The following is a 20,578-nucleotide window of genomic DNA, read 5'->3' as shown; positions in this document are numbered from 1 at the left end:
GAAGTCAAGTGAAATGCTGCCCCAGCTGACAGCCCCAGCAGGGAGCAAGACACCAGAGGAGAGGTGCTGCCACCACAGAGGGCAGGCAGTGCCCTGTTCATGCCCTTTCCTTTGGCAGACACCGCAGCACAGGGATATTTAAAGAAAACAAGAGAATTGTGCTCTGTTTGTGGGGTGCCAGAAGGCAGGCAGGATCCCCAGACAGCACCAAAAATGAGGGGAGTTGCAGCAGCTGCAAGGTATCAGCGAGCACTGCCAACTGTGCTAAAGTTGCCGAGCACATCTACTGGTGGCCCAGAACCATGCTGGGCCCCGCTGCCCCTGCTGAGATGTGGCAACGTGGTAAGACAGCTCACCACCTTCAGCCCCAGAAACCTGCTGGCAGCAGGATGTGCCACTTCCCCTTGGCTGCTGGCTCAGCCTGCCTCTGCCAGCATGTCAGGCAAGGGTTTTCTGGCAGGAGCTGCACTGGCACAGGGTCTGGCCCTTTCAGTGAAGTGTGTCGCTGCCGAGCCCCTCTGGCAGGGCAGTAAGCCAGCTCGCTCAGGGCTGTGGCTCCCAAGCACTCCCTCACCTCTGGAACCACACAGGCTTCAAGGTGGCCGAGCATTAACGCAGAATCTTGTTCTGCCAGCAGCTGATTCCCCACCCCGGCAGCCCAACACACCTGTGCAGCCCCGGGCAGCGGCAATTAGGCAGCGGCCACGGCACACACGCTGCTTCACTCAGTGCAGCTTTGCCATCTACAGTCTCACTGGGCACTTTCTGGGCTTGAGTAAGGTGCCTGATTCTGCACATAGCCAAAGCTCCTGAACGGACAACCGCTCCTCATAGCACTTGGGACAACCAGGTTACCTGTGGCGAACTGGCAGTGCACCTGGCTCTGAACACCACTGGCCTAGGGCCAGCCCCCGCAAGGGGAAGGTTAAGAGAGCAAAGAGCAGCAGCTGTGCTTTGCAGCCACTGAGCTGGCAAAATCAGCAGGGTGCGGCCAGAGAGCCCCGAGGGAGCGAGGCCCTGCTCCAGCACTTACCCGGCAGGCAGCCTGTGCATACAGGAGGTGCCTGCAGCAGCCCCACCACCACCGTTACACCGTTGCAGCGCAAAGCTGCAGGCAGTCCAAACCCAGCTGTCTTCTGCCCGGGGGCACAGGGGCACCCCTTCCCCTGCCCGGCTTTGGGAGCAGCCAGGACCTGACCACCGACCCTTGCGCTGCACCAGGAGGTGCCGGAGCAAAGCAGGGAGAGTTGTGCCATGGGACATCCCCCTGCCACGGTCACGAGACTCGCTCCTCGTGGGTACCCGAGCAGACACCGCATAGAGCCACGTGCTCTGAATGGGAGCCCTCGTGCCACGGGCTCCTGCTCGATCCTGGGGGGACGAGGTGATACGCGCGCCCTGCCTCGAGCGCGCCACCGCATGGCTGGCCTCTCCGAAAGGGCGGGTGTGCCGCGAGCCCCCGGTGGGGCCGAAACACCCGCCTTGAGCTCCCCCCGCTCTCCACCTCTGGGGCAGCTGCACAAAACGCGGTGAGGCTGCCCGGTACCTTACGCCAGGCTGGGACCGGGCCGGGGGCGCGGGGCCGGGGCACATACGCGGGGCAGCGCCGCGCGGCTGTGGGGCTCGGCCCGGGCCCGGCCCTGAGCGCCGGCCGGTGCCCGTGGGGGCGGGGCGGCCCCGACCTGCGCCTGGCGGCCTCACGCGCCGCGACGTGTCCCACAGCGTCATGTGCCCCGTGTACTTTCCCTCCGCAGGCACCGGAAGAACCGCTTCCCCTTCCGGGCCGGGTCAAAGGGCGGCGGACGCGGCCCAGTCAGAATCCACCACGCGCGTCTGGCCGCGCTCATGCGCACTGCCCGCCCGTCGGGGCCGCCCGAGTGCCACGTTCGAGGGCAGGCGGCCGCGTGAGGCGGTGGCGCCGACCAATTGCGGGCGACGCAGCGCGGAATGAGGCCAATGGCGACGCGCGGGAGAGGAGCGAGGCCAACGGCCAACCCGCGGCGGCGGGGGGCGGGTGTACCCCGATCTCTGGCGAATAGGAGCCGCTCGACGGCCGGGGCAGCGGGCTGAGCCAATGGTGGGCGGCGGCGGCGCGGCGCGGCTGGGCCAATGGGACGCGGCGGCGGCCGGGGGAGGCGGGTTTATAAGCGGAGGTGGTGCCGCGACGGCACGCCCGCCTCGTCCTGTTCCGTCCCGCCGCCATCAGCCATGGCGGGAATCCGCGCCGGCCTGGCGCTGCTCTGCCTGCTCCTGCCGCCGCCCGCCTGCGCCACCGCCCCCGAGGAGGAGGACGGCGTCCTGGTGCTGCGCGCCGCCTCCTTCGAGCAGGCGCTGGCAGCCCACCGCTACCTGCTCGTCGAGTTCTGTGAGCGCCGCGGGGCGGGCGGGCGGCGGCCCCAGGAGGACCGAGGGGCCGGGGCGGGCGGCAGGAGGTGCTGAGGGACCAGCCTTCCCCGGGGTGGGGGGGGGGCGGCCGTGCGAGCACGGGTTGGGCTGGACTGGGCGGGAAGGCCGCCGGGGCGCTGGGCCGGGGAGGGGCGGTCGGCGCTTCCCTGGGCCCTGCCCCGTGCCTGCTCGCGGGGCGCACCCGGGCGGGCCGCCGGGGCGTCGGGCCTGGGAGCGAGGGGACTCCGGCCGGTGCTGATGCCCCGTCCCGCAGATGCCCCGTGGTGCGGGCACTGCAAAGCGCTGGCCCCCGAATACGCGAAGGCGGCGGCGAAGCTGAAGGCAGAGGGCTCGGAGATCCGGCTGGCCAAAGTGGATGCCACAGAGGAGTCGGAGCTGGCGCAGCAGTTCGGCGTGCGTGGCTACCCCACCATCAAGTTCTTCAGGAACGGCGACAAGGCTGCTCCCAAGGAGTACACAGGTGAGCGGGGTGGCTGGCCCTGCGCCTGGGTGCAGAGGGCAGCAACGTGGCGGCAGGCCCTTGCACCTGGCCCTGTGCTGCTGTGGCTGGACAAGGTCCACTGTGACAGCGACCCAGGGAGTGGCACTACAGCAGGCAGGCTTGGGGTGGTGAGGATCAATTCTGCCTTTAACAGGCTTTCTCACCTAAAGCTGGGGAAATTCCTAATAATGAGATAAAGCAGATGGAATTGGTTTTGTGTAGAAAAGCAAAGCAATCCAAGCATCGTTTGTTGCTTAGCTTGACTTCACTTGAGCTGTGTAGCACCCAGAATGGAAAAAATGCTTCGGCAGTTGGGTAAAAGGGAAAACTCAAGATGTGAGATAGAGGTGTGAGGAAGACAAAGACAAGCAGAACTCAGTTAAACCAAGCCATGTTGTGCTGGATGCTGAGAATAACATCCAGAAAACTGATTTTGAAAGGAAAAGGTGATATATTTGCAGGGGAAATATTAGCATCTTTGAGAAGTGCTGTATTGCTGGTCAAAGTTTAAGAATGTGCCTGGGCTAGGAGCAAGACGAGAGTGGATTCCTGGGAGCCCCTTGTACCTTGACTTAACAATTGGGGATTAGCTTAATTACACTAGGAGTGAAAGTAAGAGAGTTGCATAAGTGATATCTGTATTTCTGACCTCTCAACCAGCTGCTGAACAGTCTATCCCAAAGCTTAGGGGTTTTGTGTTCTTAAACTTAGTTAGGGTGAAAGTGAATCAGTGTTCTTGTCTTTCTGGTGTAGCTGGCAGAGAAGCAGATGATATTGTCAGCTGGCTGAAGAAACGCACAGGCCCGGCTGCAACTACCCTGACAGATGCTGCTGCAGCGGAGACGTTAGTGGATTCCAGTGAAGTGGTTGTGATTGGTTTCTTTAAGGTAGGGTTCATGTTTCTGTTTGAGACGCTCTTGTACATGTCTAGGGCCTTCCCTGCTTTCTGCCCCATGGGGACCTGACAGCTGGGGAAGGCTTTCCATGAGTTATGAAACACTTGCTGTCCTGCCTTACTTGATCTTCCAGTTCTTTGGCTGGTAAGCCCTGGGATGTTTGTTTCAGTGTGACGTGTCCCACATGAAACACCTTTCTTAATTCTTCAGGATTTGATGTCAGAGGCTGCAAAAGAGTTCTTATTGGCAGCAGAAGCTGTGGATGACATTCCTTTTGGGATTTCCTCCAGTGCCGATGTCTTCACCAAGTACCAACTTAGCAAGGATGGCGTGGTTCTCTTCAAGAAGGTTGGTGCAAAGCATGAGCACCATGCTTGAGTCTTCTGCCTCTTCTTACCTTTTCTCTCAATTACTCAGAGTGGAATGAGGGCAGCCCTGGATGAAGCAGCAAGAGATCCTGTGCTGTCAGTCTGATTGTTTCCAAGCCTCAGAGCCTGGTGGGAGAAGGGGAGGGAGCCTCCAGGCCCTTTGAAGTGTTGGAGCCCCAGGGCCCACAGTCGGCAGAGGGCAGGCTCATCAGTCTCCTGGCCCAGTGCTGCCCTCCCAAAGACACCGGGTGCAAACTGTTGCCTCACTTCCCCATTTCTGATATCTAGCTGCAGTGCAGTAATGCTCAGCACAATCTTTAAAATATTCATGGCTGTAGCTTGTGAGGCTTTCTGTGCCCCTCCCCAAACTTTAAAGGTCTTAAACAGAACAGTAGCCAAGTTCTTGATGGCTTGCCATGATGCTCTGTGTTTGATTGTCTTAGCAAAGTTGCTTTTAAACATACCCAGTGTTGAGTTGACCTCTGCTGCAGTCAGCTGCTGGCTGCATCCAAGAGTTCTTCAGTCTTAGTGCTGTGGGTTCTGTGGTGCAGTGATTCCAGCAAAGTTACTAAGAGGATTTGCCGTTCCAGCTGACTCGGCTGAGGCAGTTGGATTGTGTGCAGGGGAGTGCTGGCCATCTACAAAATCAGAAATAAACTTACTGGTGTCTTTTACTATTAAAATCAAAGTCATTTCATTCAAGGGATGAAATTCTACGTTTGAGAAGGCAAGCGGAGGTTCCTTAGACTTGGTGGTGCTGCACACTGCTGCAGTGAGGCAGGACAGAAATCTGCTTTGGGTTCATACTTAATAAATCTATAATCAGTCATTGGTCTGACCAATGTGACCTAAGACAGGCTGAAAAGTTGAATTCTTACTTCAGTCTTCCATTGTTCAGCTAAAATAGCATATTTTATCCCAGTACAGCTCTGAAATTGTAGTTATTTTTATAATGCTAGAAGCTTGTAGACTTAAATTTTAAGTCGGAGGTCCCTCAGATCAGTATGGCTGAAGGTGCAAGTAAATTATCTGGCTGAGTTCAAAATGCTGGGGTTTTGCAACTAGAAAAGTTGGGGTGGGTAAAGTGAGCAGTATTTTGTTCTTGGCTGTCTTACTACCTGTATCTTGTTCTTGCCACCTGTGTAGCTTTATGTAGTCTTTCTGCATACTCTATTCATGGCTACTACTAGGCTGAAATTGCTGTTTGCGGGGGGGTTTCACAGCTTTTGTTCATGTTGTTTGGCAAACAGCGAAGTCCAAATAGAAATGCTCCTCTAAAACTGACCATCTCTTTGGGGCTGTGGGGAGTACCATTGGGCTGCGAGCAGGTCCGTGTATGAGGGTGCTTTGAAATGGCTAGGTTTCAGCTAGGGCTTCCAGCACTGAAAAGTCATTACCCTGGGTTACTTCTACACTTTCTCATGATTAGCTGTCTGTAGAACGGACTTGTGTTGATTTGATCTGATAAACTATCTTTAACCCTTAAGTCCTGTGAGCTCTGTTAACATTTCCTCCACTTTGGAAGAACCAGGGCCATGGCAGGACCAGTCTTTAGCAGTAAAGGAGTTTTCAAGATATTTTCCATAATTGTAATCAACTTGGGTACATCTGGAATGAAAAGCAATTCTGTACCTGGCAGCTTCTGTCAGGTGTGTTAGGAGTGAGAGGAACCTTGGTCTGAAAGGCAGCTCATGAGCTGCTGGGGTGCTGCAGAAGAGGTCTGCTCTACGTGGAATAAGGAAGGTGAGATGCCTTTCAGCTTGTGAAGGTTGTCTCTGTTTTGATGCAATGTCACTGTAGTGCTGTGGACTTTCAGATATGTCCACTCCAAACCCAGGTGGAAATGAGGACCAATGGTAACTGAATACCAGGGCATGAGTACCAGATAATTTTACCAACAATTATGTGTTTGGAGTTTGGCTCAGTTTCCTGCAGTTAGTTGGGTCTAAATGGACAGGGTTTGTTAGCTAGGAGTTCTCATCTTGCTCTTTATGTGAGTTCTTCAGGCTTGCAAAGACCCTCAAAACTGTTCTGAAGGTGCTAAGGCAATGTTCAATACACTTTTAATTTCCAGTATTAAGTGTTTTGCTCAGCTTTTCTGCTGAGACTGGTATGCTTCCTGTAACAGAAGGTTATCTGAGTCCACACTTGCTTCTGCCAGTAACTTGAGTGTTGCCATGCCATGGGACTGCTGTTATCCTGCACATCCTGTCTTTAACCTTGATGGTCCTCTACAGCTGTTCCTTTTTGAGGCTGCCAGAGAGGGTTCCAAGAATCCTGGTCAGGGATACAGGTGATGCCCTAATATAAAAAGGGATCTGGCACATCTAGTGTGATGTGTGCATTAAACATGTGCTGCTGTCTCTAACAATAGAGACTGAAACAAACCTGCAGTGCTGAGTAATTTACTGTTTACTTGCAGTGGATATAGTGGGCTTTGTCAGGCTTCTTTCATAGTGCTGGTTAAAGTGTGTGCATCTGCCTCAACACGGCTAATTCCTGCAGAGCAGAAAGCTGCTGGTGCTCTGGTAGCTTCTTGCTGGTCTGCCTTATGCCTCCTACAGAGCTGTAAGGCAGCTCTTAAAAGTCCTTGGTGACCTGTTTCACAAATGGCTTCATGATTGTGCAGAACAATTGCAGGATCTAAGATGATTCTCCTGTTGCCGCTCACCTTGTGCTGCTAGGGGGTGATTTAAGGCTTTGCTTGCCAGGAAGACAAACGCCTTGATCCAGATTTTATGTGAACTTGTGACCTTGTTGAGAGGTGGAAGTCTGCTCTGAACAAGTGCAACTGAGATCCACTGGGGGAGTGATGCTGGTGCAAATGCATCTTATTTCTTGGGAGATATTTGTATGGGAGTGTTCTAATGCAAGAATATCTGTTTTTGCAGTTTGATGAAGGCCGTAACAACTTTGAAGGGGAGCTCACAAAAGATAATTTACTGAACTTCATAAAGTCTAATTCCTTGCCTCTGGTCATAGAGTTCACTGAACAGGTAGGTCTTTAGGTACTTGATAAGGCCTCTTCCTGCAGCTGCTGTATGGATATAAGAAAGCTTAAAGTGTAGATAGTATGGTCACGTTCTATCTTGGAGCTGACGCTAGTTTAGGGGTATGGAGAAGTGTGAAGAACACAAGGAAAAAGAGGCATAAGCTTGCTGTTCAAAGCAGTCCTGTAGTATTGGAGGCTCCTGTGGTCTAGTCAGAATAGCAGAGCCAAGCTGGTCTTGGCACCAATTTACCTCTTTTCCAAAAATAGTTTTATTTTCTGCTCCTCAGACTGCTCCTAAAATCTTTGGAGGAGAGATCAAGACTCATATTCTGCTGTTCCTACCAAAAAGTGTGTCTGACTATCAAGAGAAACTGGACAACTTCAAGAGTGCAGCTGGAAACTTCAAAGGAAAGGTGAGAAGGATTTCTGGGATGATGAATTGAGTGACCACCTCCTGCAGAGAAGTGTAGCACTATATCTACATCCACTTAACAGCTCAGGAGGAGGACTTGAAGCTAGCTCTCTCTCTACCTGTGTCTCTTGGTAATAGGCGACTGAATCACTTACTGGCTTACACACTGGCTTGCACAGCTGTTGAAGGAATGGCAGTTAACTCCTGACTTTCCTTTGTGCGGATATAAATCTGATTCTGCCTTAACATCAGTGCCAGGTCTGTGTGCATGCTGCTTGAACTGCTGCGGCTCCAGCATGTGTGCTCTGACAGGGTGCCCTCATGGTGGGCTTGGAGAGAGGAACAGGGGCTAGTTCAGCTACTACTTGTGCAAGTCTGTGTGTAAAGTATTGATAGCCAAGAGGTACTCTTCTTCACCATACTGCATTTGACTTTTTCTTCCAAAGATCCTGTTCATCTTCATAGACAGTGACCACAGTGACAACCAGAGGATTTTGGAGTTTTTTGGCCTCAAGAAAGAAGAATGTCCAGCTGTACGTCTGATCACACTGGAGGAAGAAATGACAAAATACAAACCTGAATCAGATGACCTCACAGCAGACAAGATCAAAGAGTTCTGTAATAAGTTTCTGGAGGGCAAGATCAAGGTAATGAAGATAAATGCTGCTGGTGGTAAACCTAGCTAAGTAAGTCTTAAAAAAAGAAATCCTCCCTGTGGGGAGCTGTGTGAATTAACTGGAGAAAAACCTCTAAACTAATTTACAGAATATCTAGCTGGCTTTGTGCTGAGAAATAAAAGGCAAAACTACTGGGGCACGAAGCCTGTGGGGAATACAGCTATGTACTGGCACCTGAGTAGTCAGAGCCTGCTCTTCCTGCTGCTTATGGTAACTGCGCTGTTTATCCAGTTGCTCTTCCTGCCAACAATCTGTGAAAAGCGTGAATGTGTGGCACAGTTTAAAGAGCTTTCACCCCTAATCTGCTGGAGGTAGCTGTGTGCAACTTACTCCAGTAGTGACCATTTAGCTAAACTCAGTCCCGTGGGAAGGATACTGTCAGTGATAGTTTCCTTCCTACAGAGCTCCACTGCAGTTCTCTCTGCGCAACAGCACCTGTTATTTCTACTTGGTCAGGGTTGGAAGGAAACTTTAAGCAGAAGAGGAAGTGACTGATTCATCTGATTGCTCATAACCTATGACTGAGGCACTGAGGGGGGTAGTTAAACTTTGATTTTCCAGGATATGTGATTGCATGCATGTTCCAAGCAGCTGTGTAGCAATCTCTCTGATTTTTACTTGTTACTCCAGCCCCACCTGATGAGTCAAGATCTCCCTGAAGACTGGGACAAGCAGCCTGTCAAAGTTCTAGTTGGGAAGAACTTTGAAGAAGTTGCTTTTGATGAGAATAAGAATGTCTTTGTAGAGTTCTGTAAGTATCTTTCAACAGCTTATTCTAAGTAACTGGTGTGAAAGGAGTGCCAAAATACTGCATGACCAAAATTAGGGAGGAAGCATCTTACAGAACCTAACTGCAAAGGTAGTGCCTCAGTTGAAAAGATGTGTGAACTGTCTGGTGTGGGGGCTGAGGGGGAGTGATAGCAACTTGTTAGGTTGTTGGTGCTAGCTGTGTTTTTTGTAATTAACAGATGCCCCCTGGTGTGGTCACTGTAAGCAGCTGGCTCCTATCTGGGACAAGCTGGGAGAGACCTACAGGGACCATGAGAACATTGTCATTGCCAAGATGGATTCTACAGCCAATGAAGTAGAGGCAGTGAAAATCCACAGCTTCCCCACACTCAAGTTCTTCCCTGCAGGCTCTGGCAGAAATGTAAGAAGGCAGCTGGCCTTTATACAAACTGCATAACAAGGGAGCACTGGAAATGCTTAAGCTGCCTGCTGGAGTTCTGTTTCAGACAAGGTCTTTGGGAGGGCTCTCCACTTGATAGGGATGGAACACATAGAATCTACAGGACATCTGAGACCCTTTTTGGGGGCTGGGCTGTAGGAAAGAGTTTGGTGGGGGTGGGAAGTGGGAATGGGGAAAAGAGGGAGCATAGCAGAGGACAGTGTGCTCATCTGCAGGCTATTCTTCCCTCGCAGTGATCTCTGAAGTCTAGTGGATGAGCTGTTTTCCTTCGTCTCATATGGGTGAAGGTGAATTTTCAAATTCTGTTTTGCTTGGCATGTTAACTCTTGCTTAGAAAGAATTCTCCTCTCCAGGGTTGTGGTTCTGTAGGTGCCCATAACAATTATCTTCATACTTTTTTCCTGTGTAGGTAATTGATTATAATGGGGAAAGGACACTAGAAGGCTTCAAGAAATTCTTGGAGAGTGGTGGTCAGGATGGGGCAGCAGCAGATGATGTGAGTAATATGAATGCAGTACTCTGGGCCTTCAGAATTGGTGTGTGTCAGATCTGATGCTGTGCTTGAACCCTCAGTCCTAAGTAAGATCCTGGGTTATGTGGCAGGGAAGGATATTGTTGGTAAACAAAATGCCCACACCACAAAGTGTGACCCATTCAGTTGCACCTGGCTGGCTATTAGCCTGTAATGAACTCCTCTTAGTGAGAACACTTCAGCTAGGTGTGAAATCAATGTTCTTGGGAGGCTTAAATGCAAATGCATGGAAACTGTTAATGCTACAACCTCTGAATTTGCACAGGCCAGCACCTGGGGCTTAAGCAGTGTGAGGAACACTACATATGCACTGTATCTAGTTGGAAGCTCCTCACCTGCTGGGGGTGGAGGGTGTTGCAGGTGCAGGTACCAGCTTCCAGGGGTTCCTAATCCTTAATGTCCTTAAGAGCTCTTGGTAGAAGTCTCTGGATGTTTTGTTAATGTGGCAGCAGAGAATAGCAAACAGATTAGTGGTACTGCTCTGTGCTTGGTTTTGGACCTGCCTAATGTGCCAGAAACCAGTAGCTGTCTCTAACCTATACAGGATCTGGAGGACCTGGAGACAGATGAAGAAACCGACCTAGAGGAAGGTGATGACGATGATCAGAAAATCCAGAAGGATGAGTTGTAAAGAGAAGGCTGTACATCACCCAAAAAAATCAGACACTAAATTGGCTGCTGTTATGCAGCCCAGTGAGTCAGAAACCCATTAAGATTTAAAGCAGAAGGTGAATGACTAGAAATCCAGGGATTGGCTTTTAAAGTAACACTTTACCCTCATGTGGCTGTACACTTTGACTTGATCTTTTCTTTCTTTTCCCTTTTGAGAAGGGATCTGTCACTAGGTAGCCAGCCCAGCCAGCTGGGCTTTTTTTTTTTTATTGTGATGTACTTTTTTTGTACACAGCTTTTGTTTGAAGTATTCTGTTCTGGGTAGAAGCAGATTGTGAAGCGGTAGCATGAATTCAACAGCCCAACATTCTGGAGCCTTGCCACTAAGATCTTCCAAGAAAGCTCCCCACCCCTTTTTTTTCTTTGAAAACTAAAGCCCATAGTTGATTTCTGCACCTGGCAGGGTCCTTAATGGACTCTGCTGTTCTTCCCTGGAATCAGCCTTCAGTATATGCAGGGGAAGAGGCAGTAAGCCTAGGCATCACCCTGGTGGAGGCTGTATATGAAGGTGCTTCTTTCATGCTGGCCAGATGTTTCCTTTCCCCTCTGCTTTAAGACACTTGGAAATGACTATTTCAAACACCTGGAAGGGTGGAGTACTGTGTGCACTGGCTGTGGCAGGCTCTGAGGGTGCAGGTGATCACTGGCTCACCAGTTTAAACCAAGACCTAGCTGTGTTGCCATCCCTTTGATCAAATGCAAGACTGTTTTGCAGTCACTTTCCATACATTATTTTGAGTGGGTTGGCCAGGCAGGCAGGTGGTGTGGGAGGGCCTGGTAGAACAGATCAAACAGGACATTTGCAATTACTGGGTTTTGGTGAGGAACTTGAACAGGGGAGTGCCTCAAAGGCCTGAGCTGCATCAGGCTGGTTCTTAGCATTCTGCTACAATAATATTGGAACTGAATTTGTTGGCCAAATAAAATTGAGATTTTAATACTATTATGTTTGTTTAACTTTTATCAGAGTGTAGAATGAATATATTTGAACTTGACCTGAAAGAAGGCCAGAGTTCTAAGGTGATTCTCAAGGCAGTCTGCCAGAATGAGAAAGCTGACAAACACACACCAAACTTTTATTAAATACCACTTTTTTTGAGAGAAAACATATTTTCTGAATGCTTTGAGTTTAGCAGGTGGCTTCTGGTACCTTAACCTGAGTAAATTTTGTGTTGCATAACCTGTAAAGGAAAAATGTGAAGATGACCATGTCCTGACCAGATTAAATTGGCTTGTGCAGGCAGACAACCAGCAGCTCTATTAGCAGTGAGGGGACAGATGCTTGAGCTCTGGGAATAAGTAGCTCCCCTTGCCAGCTGGCTTGGGGCAAGAGGACCTCATTGCTCTTGAGCAGTTAACCAAGGAATTTGCCTACAGGGAAACCTGGGGTAGCCTGTAGCTCTGCTAGTCAGGCTCACATGATCCAGTGAGCTACACTGCTATTTCCAAGCCAGTCACTTACTGCTGAAAATATTTCTGTAAGAAAATATGCTATAAATGTCACATGGGGTGGTCTGGTGAAGCTAGAGGGCAACACTGGAGGCTATAGGTGTCTGTCACTGAACATGGGTGCACTGGGGTGGTAGCACAGGAGTGCTGCATGACGTGTCTGCAGCTCCAGCCTCATCCTGTGGTTGCTTTGAGAGCAGAGCCCTGGCCCAGTGCACACAAACCTGAGCAGCAGTGCTGGGGCTGAACAGGCAATTGCTGACCATGGGATCGGGAAACAGTGCCTGCTAATCACAGGCAGTAGCGCAGTTGTGTTGTGTTTGTGTCTGTTACCTGCAGTTATGTGGAGAAGGGTCTTTGAAGATGCCTCCCTCCGAGTCTGTGACCTCATGTGTCTGAAGGCAGTCAGGGGACTTGTCCTTAGTGTGCCGGCATTGCTGTGCCCAAACAGAGCAGGCAGCGCTAGTGGCTGGTGTCAGGGCTCATTAGTGGGAGCTACCTTGCATTTTGGGATGGGGAGGAAGAGAGCGTTGCTGGTAAGGGGTTCCCCTGGAAGGTGGTGGCTAGGACTCAGAGATTCATTTTGTGGAGCCAGTTGAAGTGTAAACAAGGCTGAGCTCTGCAGTGGTTCTCTGTGTATGGTCCAAGACCTGCCTTGCTCAGCTCAGAGGAGGGGGACTTCTCTCATACACCAAGGCTCCTCCTGGCAGAGCAGGACTCTATCAGTCATCTTGTGTACACAGTTAATTGCTGTTCCAAGAAAGCAGGCTAAAAGCATTCTGTCTTTGCAGCAGATAGCTCAGCCTCCTGTCATGTGGTATTCTGTCTGATGTAACCCTGAGCAGAGATGTTCAGCAAAAAGATCAATACGTTTGCCAGAAGATAAACAAGTGCAGGTGGTTCTCAGGTGTGTGGCTGACTGAGTGAACTGGAAGGGGTTCAGGACAAGGGTCTGCTATAGTAGGGACAGAATTAAATCTCTGTGACTCCTAATGCAGGACAGGGATTTTTCCTGACACTTGCCTGGACAATCCCTGCCAGCACAAAACAGAGCATGATATGATCACATATCTGAAATGACCAAATTTTGATGGGAAAAATCATGGAGGAGCAGTTGTTGCTTGAATCCTTGATGGATCTGAAAGATTTCTCTGTGGTAGATGATCCATTTGAGGCCTTATGATGGCTACAGCTGGAGAGTAACAAATGCAGGAATTGTCTGGTGGTGGTGCTATTCTGCAGCTATTCTGAGGCTGTTCTGCAGAAGCCTGCCCTTACATAGCAGCTGGTTCCACGTTTGAAGTAGGATGACAGGCATTGTAGGCTCCTGGTTCTGCACCGATATCAGGAGCACCAGCAGCACCTCTGTCCTCGCAAAGGCACAGATGATATCTGACATGCTGGTGGTGTTCTCCATGCTTAGCTGTATGCTGTCTCGCAGTTGTGCTGGACACCACAGCTCATTCTGCTCCTCTCGGGTTGAATGATGCAACTACAAGAAAGTGACTTAGCGCTGAATGTATTTGGCACCACAGCTCTGACATGTCTGCATTGTGCTGGCTGGTTGGTACATAAGTGGCTGGTTCCTCTTGCTGGGTGATTGTGCTTGTGTCTTTTCCCTGGTGCCTGTGTGTGTGAGAGGGCTCACTGCTGGGAAGTTCTGCTTTCAGGCCCTTGGGCTCCTTTGAAGGGCTATCCATGCAAAAGCAAGAGTAGATCTGACCCCTTGGACGGGAATATCAACAGGTGGATGGTAAGATGAGACACCAGCTCCTGCCCAAAAGTGGGAGGCTGCAGGCTTGGGCAGCTCAATTACGAAGTATCATGGCAAATAGCATGAGCTGCATGTCCTCAAAATAGCCCACAGGAGCCTATATAATGCAATGCCCCTGGAGAACGATCAGTCCTGGGCCAAGGGTCTGTGGGTGAACGGCGTGCACCCAGTGCCACCTTCTGCATGTGGCATGGGAGTGTAGGGAGAGCCCGGCGGCCACTGCTTCCCTGCCACCGAGAGGGGCTCCCACCCACTGTGGACACAGACACAGGCGCAGAGGGAGTGCAGTGGTGTGGGTGCCATCACATCCCTGTAGCGAGGAGGGACCTGACAGGCAGAAGAGGAGAAAGCAACGCTTTGAGGCCAGCAAGTGGCAGGGGCAAGCACTGAGCAACTCCAGCTGCTCCTACAGCCCCCATGCCTCTGCTCTTCCTCTGCAGCATCTGAAGGCTGTGATCAGCATGAAGGACTATTACACAGTCTCAATGCCCCGGTACAGTCGGTACGCCCAGAGACTGAGAGCCTCACGCACTGTGCACTTCCCCAATGACATCGTCTTTCAGGACCACATCAGGCAGGGGGACCTGGAGCAGGTGGGCAGATTCATACGTGCCAGGAAGGTGACACTGGATACCATCTACCCTTCTGGTGAGTGCTGCCAGTGTTTGCATAGCTGGAATCTGTGTGGTGGCACAGCTCAGACGGGCCATGAGGGAGATGAGTGAGCTGTGCAGCCAAAGCTAGGATGTGGGCCACCTTCGGCAGGTTGATGCGTTGGAATCCAGTTGTTTTCCTCCCTAGGGAGGAGTAGCATCCCCAGTATTGCCAAGCAGGGTCCAAGAGAGCCCTGTGCCAGTATGCCAACATCTTCCCCTCAACAGTGTGGTCAGCATATGCTGCAGGAAGGGGGGGAGCTTGCCCCCTGGGTCATTTCAAGGCATGACAATGTACCTGAAGTGTGATGGGACCTAGAAAAGCAGCAGTGAGCACAGGCTGATCCATGGAGCTCTGAATGGGACAGCTGGACTCCTTCCACCTCGGTTTGGGGGAAGAGTGGGGAGAAACAAGGCTCTGCGTTTTGTTCCTGCTCTGTCCATTTCTCACAAACACTGTTCTCTCATGCACGTCCGGATCCTGTGGACTTGTGGCATGTTTGTTTGTGTGGAAGGTGTTGTGTTATATTTGCACCCAAACTCACTAGCAACTGTTTATGGAATGCCTTGACCCATACCGGCTGGTGCAGAGCCCACTTTTGTCCCTTTCTTGTGCTTGGCTTCAGCTTCTGGTGTCACATGGTCACAGAGACAGAATCTCAAATGACCCTGCACTTCCTCCTATCCATACTGATTGCTTCATTACTTGCTCTGTAAGGAGGTTCCAAAACTTGGACAGAGCAGGGCCCTGGAGACACTCCTCTTGTGTCCCGATGCAAGTCCTGGCCAGGACTCTGGGCAGGTTGCTGGCTGGCAGCTCTGCAGGAGAGGGCAGCTCCTCCTCCCTTAACCTGTCCTGTCTGGCCCGGTGGGGAGGTGGGTCCACCACCATCTTAAGTAGGGTATTTATGCTGTAGAAGGGGAACAGAAACCTGTGGCAGCTCCTCTTGCTTCCTCAGTCTTTGTTCCATTCCCCAAACTCATCTTCCTGATAATGAGGGTTTGCTGGCACCTTTCTTTCCTGGGCTGTACTGGTAAGCTCAGCATTATGAGTCCTACCCGAGTCCAGGGCTAACAAATCCTTTTCCAGGGTTAGCAAATCCTTTCTTTCTAGGCATGGCAGCCCTCCATGAAGCTGTGCTTACTGGAAACTTGGACTGTGTCAAGCTCCTGGTTAAATACGGTGCTGACATCCACCAAAAAGATGAGAATGGCTGGACACCCCTGCACATGGCCTGCAGTGACGGCTATGCTGACATAGCCAGGTAAGGAGCACCTGGCCTGGGCTGCGACAAAACACCTCAGCACTGCAGAGCCCAGAGAACCACAGCTGGCAGTGACAGGGCTGGAGCAGGCTGCGGGTGTCACCTCCTAGGAGGGTGCCCAGTACCTGCAGTGCATGGGGTACTCCCAGGGTCTTACAGGACCTGAACATCCCAGCAGTGGGGTCTGCAGGGCCCTGTGAGCTGAGAGGGGCTGCCTGGCAGGCTGTGGCCCTGCTGGCTCAGCTCCCTGTCTCCTGCAGGTATCTCATCTCCCTCGGGGCCAGCCTGGAGGCTACTACTGATGCTGGAGAGAAGCCTTCAGACCTCATCGACCCCGAGTACAAGGACCTGTTGGAGCTCTTCCAAGCCACCACGATGGACTGAGGCGGGGCACGACGAGGAGCGGGTCTCGAGGGCCTCAACGGGCCGGGGCAGCAGGGCTGCACCGGGCCTGAGCGCCGGGCCTGGGCTGGGCCTGGGCCGGCGGCCGGGCGGGGACTCGCTCGGCACAGCGTCTCGGGAACCACGTTGTACTTGTCCATTAAAGGATCTGGGACACCGCCTCCGTCGGTCCTTGCGCCGGGGCCGGGGACCGGGGAGCTGAGGCTGGGCCTGGGGCCGGGGCTGTGACGTGGGGCCAGGCGCACTGCGGGGGCGGGGCCATTGTGGCGCTGGGGCGGGGCCGCGCCTGCGCGCTACGGCGCTTCCGTCGCGGCCCGAGGGCGAGCGGAGGCGGGAGCCGGGCCCAGGTGAGGGGCGCGCGTTGCCATGGTGACGGGCGGGGGGCGGCCCGCGGCCTAGCCCCGGCCTGGCCGCCCTCTCCTTTCTCCCCGCAGCCGCGCCGAGTCGAGCCGCCGCCGCCGCTGCCCCGCCGCCATGGCCAGGTGAGCCCTGCCCGGCCCCGGGCCCAGCCGTGGCCCCGGGCCTGGCTCAGCCCCGCGCTTCGCTTTCAGCTCCCCCGTGTCCCGCGTGGTCTACAACGGCAAGCGGAGCGGCGGCCCGCGCTCCCCCGGCGCCGGCAGCGAGATCTTCACGCCGGCCCACGAGGAGAACGTGCGCTTCATCTACGAGGGTGAGCGGGGCAGGGGCCGCGGGGCTCGGCGGGAGCCGGGGGGCTGGCGCCACCTGGGCCGAGCAGGCTCTCACCGTGTCCCCGCAGCCTGGCAGTGCGTGGAGCGTGACCTGCGCAGCCAGATGGGCTCTGAGCGTGGCCTCGTCGAGGAGTACGTGGAGAAGATGCCGAACCCTAGCCTCAAAGGTGAGGGGGTGGGGGCACCCGGCCCCAGGGGTCGCCGGCCCGGGGAGCCCGTGGGGCCGGGAGGGTGCTGCTGTGCAGCCTCTGCCGCCAAAGTCTCTCCTGTCTTCCCTGTAGCGTTTAAACCTGTCGATCTGGGTGATCTGAAGAGGAGGAACACACAGGATGCAAAGAAGTCCTAAGGCGGGTCCTCCCTGCAGATCGGCCAGTCTCCTAAGGTCCTCAAGCAGATTTAATTTGAGATTTTTGTGTTGATTTCCTCCTCTGGTCTGTACTCCCAAAAGCCTGTGGGAGAGCCAGTCAGCTTTGGGGCTGGCTCTGAAGCTACCTGAAATCAAAGATGCTCAGGGGCTTGCTGAGGATGCCCAGAGCCTGTTGCAAAGGATTCCAGTCCCCAACTCATACCTTCGTCTGGCCTCAAGCTGTCCTTCCCCACTTCACGCTGGTCTCACAGATCTCCCGTTCTCTTTCCATCTCTGCCCCTGGTGCGCTGAGTATGTGGGCTCCCTGGGCTCTGGTGTGCAGCAGGGCAGAGCAGAGCGGTGGCTTGTGTTGTCAGTAGAGGCAGCGCTAGTTCTCCACTCCCTTCTGTGCACCAAGGATCCACAAGCAGCACTAGGGTGGGCCAAGGGGAGAAGGAAGGAGAGTTGGTTCTGCCCTTTGCCTTGGGACAGGCAGGCAGCTCTGGTTCAACACCCTTCATGCAGGTCACACTCTGGCTGTTCCTTGCTCCCTTGTGGGAGAGCTTAATTTGTACCTGGGCTGCTAGTGCTTGGGATTCACTAATGCTGCCAGAGCTCTTCAGTCTGTATCTGAGCCTGGATTTTCTTTGTGCTTAGATTGGGCCAGGTCCCTGTGGTGCTGGAAGTGGAGCTGCTCCTTTCACCCTGCACATGGAGAGAGACAGGGTGTCAGCATTGGCTGCAGCCCTGTGAGGTGGTGGGGAGGGTGCTGGGCTGCATTCAGCCACCCCCCAGCCTCAGTGCTTGGGCAGCTCCACGGGAGGTAGCAGCAGTGGGGGGTAGCAGTTGCTGACTGTGTGGAAAGAAGCTCATTGGCATCCTTGGCTGAGCAGCACTGTGCTGGTTTATACTAACACCATTTTCCAGTTGTACACCCTTGGAAGAGATCTGGCCTCCACAGCTGGCAGAAACATCACTGTAGGGGGGGCTGCCATAGTCCGTGGAACTTATATTGGGGCAGGGGGCTTTTTTGGGACCCTCACTTCTGGCAAGGCTTGGGTGGTTTCTGCATCATGGCCTCTGAGCAAGGGAGAACGACTGTGCCATCCTCACCCATCTGAGCAGAGCAACCGTGCAGGCTGTGGGGCTGCTCTGTGTCCCCAGAAGACCGTGGGGGAGCGGTGGGAGTAGCCCTCTGCCTGCCTGTGCTCTGAGCTGGCAGGAAGTGGGCTGCTGGGAGCTCTGCCCAGTGCAGTGGGCTTTGGGAGGGGTGCAGGGGGAGTTGTGGCTGCCATTACCTTTCCTTTGTTGAGTCGTTGAGCTATACTGTTCCCTTTTTTTTGTTTTTCCTGTTGTCTGTCACTTGAGGAGTGTTGTAAATAAAAGCTGGTGTCCTTTTGGGTCTGCGTCTGTGTGATGCTGCCTGTCACAGCCCCTGCTCTGTGGCTGCCTTGGCCAGGTGCACAGCTGACCCCTTCTCTGTTTGCTGCAGGGATTGTGTCCGGCAGTGGAGCAGCTTGCAGGATGCTGCCCGTCTGATCCTGATGGTGCTGGTGTGCTGTGCATGGCACTACAGTGGCCCGGGAGAGAGCTGGCTCAGCTGCCATGTCCCAGCGAGCTGTTCCCTGCCCAATTGCCCCCTTGGTTCCTTGGCTGCCTGTGCCTGCTGCTCCATCGGCGCTGGCCTGTGTGCACCTGCTGCCTTGCTGGTGCAGGGCCCTTGTTCTTCCCTTTTTTAGACTTCAAAAACTTTCCTATTTTATTGTTGAAGCCCTGCGTTTTCCATTTTAGATTTCAGTCCTGGCAAGAAAGTCCAGGGCTTTCCATGCCTTTTCAGGCCTGATGAAATCCTAAGAAGTAACAGAGAGCAGGAGCTGCCTCTTACTTTTATTGCTCTTTTTTTTTTCCCAGAAGTCATCTTGCACTTGCTCTGGGCTCTTAATTTCACCGCAGGCATGTGCAGCCTGGCGCTGTGTCCTGGTAGCACAATGCCCTTGGGCTCTGGCAGCCCTCCTGCGAGCCAGCATCCTAGGAGCTGTCGCTGGACCAAAGATTTAAATGTTGAGACTATTAATACACTCGTATCCTTTTCCCTCCTCTGCTTTAATGGCATTTAAACTATACTTAGCATTGCTAGAATTTCTTCTCAAGTGCATCTCTACACTTAGCCATGACCCTGTTTACCTCCCATCACCAAAACATTCCTGGGGCATGCAGTGTGCCGTCTGGTTCTGGCACAACGGGACAGTGCCTCAGCTCCTGTTGCTGCCAGCTCTGTCAGAGCCACCCCTGGGCCCGGTCCCTTGTCCTGGTGCTGCCAGGCCCCACTTCCCAGTGGCTGGTGGGAAGTGAGTGCCCTTGGGGAAGCAGGGGCAAAAGGTGCTGGTTACCACTGGCTGTTCCAGTTCTTCTTCGACTTTTCCGGCAGGACGGGCCCCGTGGTGTGCCCCATGTCTGAGCAGCATGGCAGATGAGTGTGGCCGAACTGGCTTGAACCCCTGAGTGCATCCGGAGCTGTGTGTCCTGAGGGGACGGGAAGGGGCTCCAGTGGGACCGGCAGTGCCGGAGGAAAGTGCCCCATCCCAGCCAGCTGGCTGGGGGACCCCCGTGGTGCAGTGCCCGGGGGGGGGGGGGGGCGGGGGGGGAAGGGGAGCGGGACAGGGCTGCCCACATCGGCAAGAGCTGCCCAGACACGCCGGGAGCTGGCCCTGCGCTGCTGGCACAGCTGAACCGCAGCAGCCGCCGAGCAGCTTGTCTGCAGGTTGTGCCCCTGGGCTCCAGCACGGAGAGCTGCAGTGGGCTGGCTCAGCGCTCCGATGCCGGGCAGAGCCGTCTCTGCCTGTGCCTGGCCAGGCTCACAGCCTGGTGTGAGACAGGCTCTGCGGTGCCCCTCTCCCTCTCCGGGCCAGGCAGGCTGCTGGCCAGCTGCTGCAGAACCCGGCACTGTTCCCTGCGGCTGCACCCATGCTGCAGATCTCTGCTAGGGCTGTCCTGGGGGCTGCAGCAGTATTCCCAACCCCCCAAGGCATGTACCGGGGTTCCTGCAGCCCGACCCCGCCGACCTCTGCCTTGTTTTTCTGTTGGCTTGGGCACTGTAAAGCTGGAGACAAAGCAGTAGCTCAAACTCTAATGAAATGTCATACAAAAATCATTCTATAAACAGGCAATTTTTATGAAGACTAATAACAAACCAGTGGTGAGGGTTGTAAGGTGGCGCACAAGTGTGGAAGTCAGGTGGCGGTGGGGTGCCCCTGCAAGAGGGGGAGGCTGCAGGCCAGAGAAATCAGGCTGTTTGCCTATAAAAATCAAACTCGACAAGGGATTATTTTCCCTGTGACTCGGATATGGTGCTTATCATTAGATTAAATGGTGGGA

At 53.6% G+C, this 20,578-nt stretch overlaps 3 protein-coding genes across 3 annotated transcripts; all 3 read left to right on the top strand.

The window, feature by feature from the left end:
- The first annotated feature begins 2,148 nt into the window (after positions 1 to 2,148).
- P4HB (prolyl 4-hydroxylase subunit beta) lies at positions 2,149 to 11,568 on the top strand. Its single transcript, XM_040582266.1, has 11 exons — positions 2,149 to 2,365; positions 2,660 to 2,866; positions 3,641 to 3,774; positions 3,994 to 4,131; positions 7,043 to 7,147; positions 7,431 to 7,556; positions 8,002 to 8,202; positions 8,863 to 8,983; positions 9,201 to 9,382; positions 9,831 to 9,917; positions 10,498 to 11,568. Exons 1-11 carry the CDS (start codon positions 2,209 to 2,211, stop codon positions 10,582 to 10,584), a joined length of 1,545 nt encoding a protein of 514 aa, XP_040438200.1. The 5' UTR covers positions 2,149 to 2,208; the 3' UTR covers positions 10,585 to 11,568.
- A 2,435-nt stretch (positions 11,569 to 14,003) lies between these two features.
- On the top strand, positions 14,004 to 16,327 carry PPP1R27 (protein phosphatase 1 regulatory subunit 27). Its single transcript, XM_040582268.1, has 3 exons — positions 14,004 to 14,496; positions 15,616 to 15,766; positions 16,027 to 16,327. Exons 1-3 carry the CDS (start codon positions 14,310 to 14,312, stop codon positions 16,148 to 16,150), a joined length of 462 nt encoding a protein of 153 aa, XP_040438202.1. The 5' UTR covers positions 14,004 to 14,309; the 3' UTR covers positions 16,151 to 16,327.
- Positions 16,328 to 16,464: 137 nt separating this feature from the next.
- On the top strand, positions 16,465 to 18,603 carry MCRIP1 (MAPK regulated corepressor interacting protein 1). The gene is made up of 5 exons (XM_040582267.1): positions 16,465 to 16,515; positions 16,603 to 16,650; positions 16,720 to 16,838; positions 16,926 to 17,024; positions 17,139 to 18,603. Exons 2-5 carry the CDS (start codon positions 16,643 to 16,645, stop codon positions 17,201 to 17,203), a joined length of 291 nt encoding a protein of 96 aa, XP_040438201.1. The 5' UTR covers positions 16,465 to 16,515; positions 16,603 to 16,642; the 3' UTR covers positions 17,204 to 18,603.
- The last annotated feature ends 1,975 nt before the right edge of the window (positions 18,604 to 20,578 follow it).

The sequence above is a fragment of the Falco naumanni genome, chromosome 1 (genome assembly GCF_017639655.2).
Source record: "Falco naumanni isolate bFalNau1 chromosome 1, bFalNau1.pat, whole genome shotgun sequence".
Classification (NCBI taxonomy): domain Eukaryota; kingdom Metazoa; phylum Chordata; class Aves; order Falconiformes; family Falconidae; genus Falco; species Falco naumanni.
Note: the sequence above shows the minus strand (reverse complement) of the source record. Positions and strands in the feature narration are given on the sequence as shown.